Genomic DNA, 8,755 nt, shown 5'->3' on the forward strand with positions numbered 1-8,755 from the left:
TCCATTTTCTATCTATCATATTCATTCATTCATTCATTCATTTTCTACCGCTTTTTCCTCACAAGGGTCGCGGGGGTGCTGGAGCCTATCCCAGCTGTCTTCGGGCGAGAGGCGGGGTACACCCTGGACTGGTGGCCAGCCAATCACAGGGCACATATAGACAAACAACCATTCACACTCACATTCATACCTATGGACAATTTGGAGTGGCTAATTAACCTAGCATGTTTTTGGAATGTGGGAGGAAACCGGAGTACCCGGAGAAAACCCACGCATGCACGGGGAGAACATGCAAACTCCACACAGAGATGGCCGAGGGTGGAATTGAACCCTGGTCCTCCTAGCTGTGAGGTCTGGCGCTAACCACTCAACCGCCGTGCAGCCTCCAACTTTATTTTTACACTTAAAAATTTTACTTCTTAACGCTAAGTTACTACATTTTTTTATAATATTCTTGTTAAATTACAGCCTTAAAAAAATTCCAAAATATTTCCCTATTCTTTAAATTTTTTTTTAATTTTTGCGGGGGTGGCAAAAAAAAAAAAAAAATTTAGAAGCCAAAATTTGTGAATGTTGAATCCCACAACGTTGGACCACAACGTTTGTGGGTGTTCCAGAATGGATCCAGCGTGCGAGTGTGAAGAAATGGATAGAAATCCAGTATTTACAATGGACGCACTTCCAGCAGCGATATTACGTGCCCCCCCCCCAAAGCATGTTTTTCCGTCACCGCTGCCTGCTTTAGCAATAGAGGCCAGTGTTGTTTACAATTTGCTTGTGCATTAAAACCTGAATCCTGGTCTCCTAGCTGTGAGGTCATCTATCATAGTCTATCTTCTTTAGTGTCACGGGTAAGCTGGAGCTCATCCCAGCTGAATTGGTGTGAGAGGCGGGCTACACCAACCAATCATAGGGCAGATGGGTCTCCACTGAACCTAGCATGTTTGTTTCTGGAATGTGGGAGGAAGCCTACACGGGAAGAACATGGCAACTCCACACCACATGCCCAAAACAGAAAATTGAACCCTTGATCTCCTGTCTATCATGCTCGGCACTAAATAGGAGAAATTCACAGGAAACTACTCAAAGTGGAAGGTTATGGTTTGGGGATTGACAGGAGACCGGATCAACAATTTAGGTTGAATCTGTGACGATGGAATATTTTAAATAATGCAACATATTTGAGCTTGTAGCGCGCAGACCTCACAGCTCGGAGACCAGGGTTCAATTCCACCCTCGGCCATCTCTGTGTGGAGTTAGCATGTTCTCCCCGTGCATGCGTGGGTTTTCTCCGGGTACTCCGGTTTCCTCCCACATTCCAAAAACATGCTAGGTTAATTGGCGACTCCAAATTGTCCATAGGTATGAATGTGAGTGTGAATGGTTGTTTGTCTATATGTGCCCTGTGATTGGCTGGCCACCAGTCCAGGGTGTACCCCGCCTCTTGCCCGAAGACAGCTGGGATAGGCTCCAGCACCCCCGCGACCCTCGTGAGGAAAAAGCGGTAGAAAATGAATGAATGAATGTATATAATGTTGTGGAAAAGGAGTGAAAATGTGACTGTAGGGGTGTTATTTCATTTCTGGGGATCTCTAATAATGTTAAATAGTATTTAGAAGGTCATTCTATGCTCTATATATTATGTCACATGTTCAATCCTGACAAAGAGCTATAAAGGCAGGGGTGTTGAAACTGTGGCTCAACGTCCATTTGTTAGAGATTGTCGAAATATGACGACCAGTCCAGGGTGTACCCCGCCTCTCGCCCGAAGACAGCTGGGATAGGCTCCAGCACCCCCCGCGACCCTCGTGAGGAAAAAGCGGTAGAAAATGAATGAATTTGAGCTTGTTCAAAACAGAGAGATGCACGGTGGAAGAGTGGTTAGGATGTTGGCTACACAGTCAGGAGATCTGGAAGATCTGGGTACTTCTTGGCAGGTGCTGTGGATAAATACGGTGTGTACCTCAGGGCTGCTACCCAGAGTAAAGATAGCATCGCTTATTAGTCTACTTATTGTACTCCGTTATGTCTCGCAAGCGTAAAACATCACCATGGAAGTGAAAATGAACTTTATAAAAAGCTCCCTAGAGAGGAGAAAGACTTACCAAAATGAATTGCTGGACTGGATCGGTTAAGGATGTAAGGAAGAAGCAGAGCTTGCATGAGAAATACTTCACTGCTGAGAGAAGTACTGTATGTATGCATGCATGCATGTATTCTTCCATATCTTTCACCATACTCCTCATATTTTCCGTCCTGCCGCGCTATCGCCGCATCAGCATCATCGCATAGCATCGCGAGCGGCACACCAGCATTAGCCGCTTCCCGGTATTCAAGCGTTGAGGTTTTAAATGACACTGAGCGATCAATCATGGGTGAAATTACGCTATATACCTTACACTCGGGGGCTTAGGCTGCACTCTGAGGGGAAGGAGGTGGGGGCGGGGTGGATCTCTGACAGAAGATAAACACTCCGACTAGTCCACCTTTATCGGAGAGTCCCGCCACTCTCTGGATTAACTGGAAATGTGTTTACAGAGAGATTACCGGCGGGGTCAGAAGCGCTAACCTTGATCGGACGCCGCTAGGAAATTGCTGGCTGGGTTGTGTCTTCATGGTCGTCACCCGCCCTCCGAGACTCAAATGAAAAAAAAAAGTCAGTCAGTTGTGTGAAAATGATGTTTGATTGGCCGATTCATGGCTCGGATGGAGGACTCCATTGTCATCTCTCCACCTGTCAAGGATCACCGAGCCTTCATGGAATATCACTCTGTATGAGAGCTACTAGGTTTTTTATTATATCAAGATGTCCGCAGTATCTGAGGTCACCATCAAATGATTACAGGTTCATAACCACCTCTCCACTCATTCTCCACTTTCATCCAACCTTGAAACTCACAGGAGTTACTGTTCTTTGGTCTTCTGGTTGAGGCCACTAGGTTCTCATCCAAGATTCTAGGGTACATGTGCATGTTTATAAGCCCCCCCTTCGAGTGTTCCGGTCCCCTTAGCAAAGAAACATCCCCAAAGCAGAAGGTTTCCACCACCATTTAAGACAACCTCCACACACAGGAGGCATGGCTCAGGTGATGGAGTGGTAGTCTCCCAACCTGTCCAAGACCACATTGAAGTATTTGGTAAGTTGCTTCTGGTGCTGCGTCACCATTGTGTTACAACACTGAAGTTAGACAAGCGCTATGCAAGAGTAAGTCCATTTATCATTTACTTGATGCCAAAGACCTCCATTTTGGTGTCATGTGACCACATCACATTCTCCCATACCTTGTATGAGTTATTGTTATTTTGTTGATTGTCAAACCCGACACGGTGCTCTAGTGGTTAGCGCGCAGACCTCAGAGCTAGGAGACCAGGGTTCAATTCCACCCTCGGCCATCTCTGTGTGGAGTTTGCATGTTCTCCCCGTGCATGCGTGGGTTTTCTCCGGGTACTCCGTTTTCCTCCCACATTCCAAAAACATGCTAGGTTAATTATTCATTCATTCATTTTCTACCACTTTTTCCTCACAAGGGTCGCGGGGGTGCTGGAGCCTATCCCAGCTGTCTTCAGGCGAGAGGCGGGGTACACCCTGGACTGGTGGCCAGCCAATCACAGGGCACATATAGACAAACAACCATTCACACTCACATTCATACCTATGGACAATTTGGAGTGGCTAATTAACCTAGCATGTTTTTGGAATGTGGGAGGAAACCGGAGTACCCGGAGAAAACCCACGCATGCACGGGGAGAACATGCAAACTCCACACAGAGATGGCCGAGGGTGGAATTGAACCCTGGTCTCCTTGCTGTGAGGTCTGCGCGCTAGCTAGGTTAATTAGCGACTCCAAATTGTCCATAGGTATGAATATGAGTGTGAATGGTTGTTTGTCTATATATTTGCCTTGTGATTGGCTGGCGACCAGTCCAGGGTGTACCCCGCCTCTCGCCCGAAGACAGCTGGGATAGGCTCCAGCACCCCCCGCGACCCACGTGAGGAAAAAACGGTAGAAAATGAATGAATGAATGATTGTCAAACCTCCAACAGTGGTTGTGAGCTGCTCCCTCACCACTCCAGAGTGAGCGTGACTAGAGGCGGGGCGTGCTACAGCAAACCACGCATTTGACTCGGGCCCCGGCTTCTTATGTGGCCCCCACGAGGGGCAGAGACTGAGAGACCAGGTGCCCCCAAGTGCTACTTCATGTACTGCACAGAAACGACAACAACGGGCATTTACGATGCAATTATGAAACAACGACGTAGCAAACTCCCTTGGGGCCCCCCCCCCCCGCACGGCCCTATTTGCCTTCAGTGCTGTCTGCATCAATCAGCGTGAGCTGCGAGGTTTGTTTGTTTATCGGCCATCGAGTTCCCCACTTGAGAGAGACATGATGAAGAGGAGATATACCAGAAATTGTGTGCAAAAACAAAACTTTTTTTGGTGTTCACGGATGGGGTGGGGGACCCATGAATTTCTTGCTTTGATCCCCCAAGGACCCTTGCCCCGCCACTGAGGGTGACTGACCGTTATCTTGGATTTCTTGTTATTTCTAGCTTATTGTAAGTCTATTCCAGCCTTGTACAGGTACGAAATCTTGGAAGTGAGATTGGGAGTACTTTCTTAAAGGGACAGGACGCACTTGTGCGTTTCATGGATGCATAACTGCTCTGTGGGGGTCACATCCTTAAATGTGGACGTTTGGACAACCCCGGTGTAAAGCAAACAATCAAACATGAAGCCATTATTGCTAAAAGAGCAATGCTATATTTCAACCAATCATAAAACACGTACCTGGAAGCTGCAAAGAAGCTGGTAACCTGATAGCCAAAGCTTGCGTAATAGGCGTGCTCCATGATGGCCATCAGTTGAATGCAGTTGTATCCTGGACACAGCACACAGTTTAAACTTAATTCATTATCCAGTTATGTTATCTTCACTTGCTTTTTACACCCCAGTTTTGGTATGATTTGGTTTTCACTTAAAATTGGCTTCAGTTTTTGTACGCAGTAATCCCTCATCACTTTCAGCTTCGAATTTCGCAGCTTCTCCCCATCATGGTTTACAGTAAATACAATCGTCCCAAGCAATAACTCGGCTCGTGTATCCTTCCCTCACTATATTGTGGTGTTTCATACATTAACAATGGCTGTTTCGTGGTAGACTATGGTCTTTTATTAATCATTTATACAACATATTGAAATGCAATATATGTATGTAGTATTTATATATGTAGTATTCTGGCCACTAGGTGGCCGTAATGTTAAATATATGATATGAAATATATGCATTGTACTCGCTGTAGCCAGCCATAGATGAAGAGCGAATAAAGGCTCTCCCCCCATTCCGTGCGGAAGCAGAAAGGTTGCTTTTTACTTTGTCCTTTTTCCTCTTAATTTTAGAAGAAATCATTTTGAGGCAAACAGTTAGCTCACCAGCACAATTGTGCATTCCCGTGTAAATGAAGAATAATAGTAGTGTAAAGATGACTATAGGGGTGTTAGTTCATGTCTAGGGGGCTCTAATATCAAATAATAGTAAAGGTTTTCTATGTTCTAACTACAAAAATATTCATTCATTCATTTTCTACCGCTTATCCTCACGAGGGTCGCAGCGGTGTTGGAGCCTATCCCAGCTGTCTTCGGGCGAGAGGCAGGGTACACCCTGGACTGGTCGCCAGCCAATCACAGGGCACATATAGACAAACAACCATTCACACTCACATTCATACCTATGGACAATTTGGAGTGGCTAATTAACCTAGCATGTTTTTGGAATGTGGGAGGAAACCGGAGTACCAGGAGAAAACCCACGCATGCACGGGGGAGAACATGCAAACTCCACACAGAGATGCCCGAGGGTGGAATTGAACCCTGGTCTCCTAGCTGTGAGGTCTGTGCGCTAACCCCTAGACCACCGTGCCGCCCCCTACAAAAATATGTGATTTATAAATAAAAAATCCTACATCGTGAAAATTCACTTGTCGAGAACCAATTAACCGCCATAGTTTTTTCTGACATTTTGGAACAAATTATTACTCTTGTTTATCGCAATTAATTGGTTCCCAACCCGACCACAATAAGTACATTTCTGCAAAGTAGGATTCAATATTAATAAACAGAAATGCACATTTTCACAGTTAGAGCATTGAAAAACTGTTCATGATTTCTTAAATACAGGTTTTGGCATTATTAGAGCCCCGTACACATGAAATAACACCCTATAGTCACTTTATACTGCTTTTGTTCTTAGTCTATACAGTAGTTTGCCAATTTAGTTATTAGTTATTCCAAATTGAAAGGGTCCCTGACATGATTCATCAACTTTGCGTAAATATGTTATATATTGTTTGTAATTATGTTCTACATCAGGGGTGCTCATTAAGTCGATCGCGAGCTACCGGTCGATCGCGGAGGTGGTACTGGTCGATCGCTGGTCGATCGCGGCGTGACATTAAAAAAATATCATCCCAGCATCAATGCCGTCACTTGATTGACATACAGGGCAGCCATTCAGATGACAACTGAATGTTGCCCTTCGGGCGACCAATCAAATCAAACAACGTCTCTAAGTGCAGCAGAACTTACGATGTCAGCCTATCATCCATCCCCGTTACTTGATTGACATACAGGACAACCAGTCAGATGACAACTGAATTTTGACCTTTAGGTCACCGCTCATGCGTAAACAACGATGCAAAGTGCTAAGCTAGTCGGCGAATTGCGTCAGATTTTAAGCCCTCGCTAAAGTTTATGGTCACTAAAATGAGTGAAGGAGCTGGACCAAGTAAAAAGGCAAAAACTGGACCAAGTAAAAAGGCAAAAAACATATCACTTCCATACGGATATGGAATATTATACGGATATTATGATACGGATATTATCCATGACTGATAAACATTTGGAAGTGTGCTTGAGGCTGGCTATCAGCAGCTACTGTCCGGACTATGCATCCCTGGCTGGTTCAATTCAGTGCAAGTCATCAAAGTAAACTCAGGTAATTACAAAAAATGTTAATAGTTAATTATGTGTGTTTTGCAATATTGGCTCATTTGGTTATGTAAGGTACATCAACATACATTGTACGTACAAATAATCCTCCATACATTTGAAAATAAATAGATGTTTTGCATTTTTGTAGTGGGTAGATCATTTTGACTCGGTCGTTTTAAAAGTAGCTTGCATGCTGAAAAAGTGTGAGCACCCCTGTTCTACATTGTTCAATTTTTTAAAGAAAATGGTTTACAAAATTTACAAAAATGACATCTATAGTTGATGGCGCAAACCATGATGAGCTAGCTCTCGTAGCTCGGCCACATTTCCGGAAGTGCTGTCATCCCCAAGGGACCTCAGCCATGGCATGTTGGCTGGGCTCTGCTGGTTCAGCGGCCAGTCTCCATGCAGTGTGAAAGGTCATGTCATGAACGATAGTTGAACCGCGGTACAGCGAGGGGAAATGAATGACCAAAACCGAGGTTCCACTGCTCCTCATTTCCTACAGTAGCTGCAGGGCTTGTTCCTTCCTGGTGATTTGTAGGATGTCAGCAGAGCTCACGGGACACACGCATAATGACAACATCATCTGGAAGCACGCCGCAGCTATTTGGACGTGCATTTGGACACGCTGGTTCCGGAGATGGTCTCTGAGCCAGTCAGGATCCTCTTGTTGTGACACGCGCATGCTAAAGACGAGGCGTGTCTACGGGAGACAACAGCTACGAGAGTCAGGGGGTCACGTATGACATCTCGACACGGCCCTGGGAGAACGCCGCCACGAGTAAGACAACAAGAGGCTTTTAAGCCGCCACCACTGAGCGCTCCAGAGGGAAGCCCTGCGGTTATTTTCCATTGTCATGTGGCGCCCAGCTTAGCTTTGTCTCATGTTGGTGAGAGAAAACAAAAACAAGGTTTTTCTCGAGGTAGTGTGTGACAGCACCGGGGCGAGGGGCTTATTTTACACACACATACACGTTTTGGGGAGGAAATGAAAATGGCAAGCAAAGGCAGACGGTGTTTTTTTTTTTTTGTCGTTTTTTTTCAGCCTCTAGCCACATCCGATTGGGAATTCCCGGGGCTGCAGCAGGTACTGTAGATTGTTTGACAGCAGCCTGACGGAAACGGGGGGGGGGAAGCATTTATCAGATGGCTCCTGGTGCTATCTGTGCATTCGAATAATGTCTCTGCAGCGGGCGGCAAAATAAAAGCACGTCTGTTATCATTTGCAAGGAGCTGAATTTTCAATCTGCTCCATAAGGATGAAATTGCATTCAAATGCATGATAGCTAAAAAAAAAAAAAAAAGATTGTTGTGGAAAACAATCAAGCCTATCATTTAGTCAGACAAATAAAACACATTTTCTTTAGTAGTTTAATTAAAGCTGCGAGTGACAATATGGAGTCCTTCCAGACGGCCATGAGGGGAAACTGCTGATGAATGAGTTTTTTTAGTTCAGATGTCACTGTGGGCAACTTTTCACCAGAAGCGAGACTTGAATACAAAACTCAGCTGGTCCTGGAGGCTGCCATCAATGCAAGCGCTCCTCTGTTTATTGAATGACGCAACGCGCGCTAGACTTTTTAATAAAGTCCACAGAGACAAATTCTACCAAGGTATTAATAAGCAGTCATGCCGGTGATGGAAGCGTCAAAGTGCTAGGCTCATCTTACCCAGGTCTTTTATACGCGGCAGCACGTTGTTTGTGAAGTTGACGTATGATGCGATCTCCCTCTCCGGCGAAGCGATACCCACGTGGGCCTCGTA

The 8,755-nt window shown here is 45.3% G+C and overlaps 1 protein-coding gene across 1 annotated transcript in view; it reads right to left on the minus strand.

The window, feature by feature from the left end:
• gbe1b (glucan (1,4-alpha-), branching enzyme 1b) overlaps nucleotides 1-8,755 on the minus strand; it is a 94,666-nt gene that overhangs the window by 63,005 nt on the left and 22,906 nt on the right. Inside the window, exons 5-6 of the mRNA XM_058079408.1 lie at nucleotides 8,662-8,755; nucleotides 4,791-4,881 (exon numbers count right to left, since the gene is read on the minus strand). The exon at nucleotides 8,662-8,755 is cut by the window's right edge and continues 42 nt beyond it. Of these exons, the coding sequence (XP_057935391.1) occupies nucleotides 4,791-4,881; nucleotides 8,662-8,755 (185 nt within the window). The remainder of the gene's footprint in view (nucleotides 1-4,790; nucleotides 4,882-8,661) is intronic.

The sequence above is a fragment of the Doryrhamphus excisus genome, chromosome 8 (genome assembly GCF_030265055.1).
Source record: "Doryrhamphus excisus isolate RoL2022-K1 chromosome 8, RoL_Dexc_1.0, whole genome shotgun sequence".
Taxonomy (NCBI): domain Eukaryota; kingdom Metazoa; phylum Chordata; class Actinopteri; order Syngnathiformes; family Syngnathidae; genus Doryrhamphus; species Doryrhamphus excisus.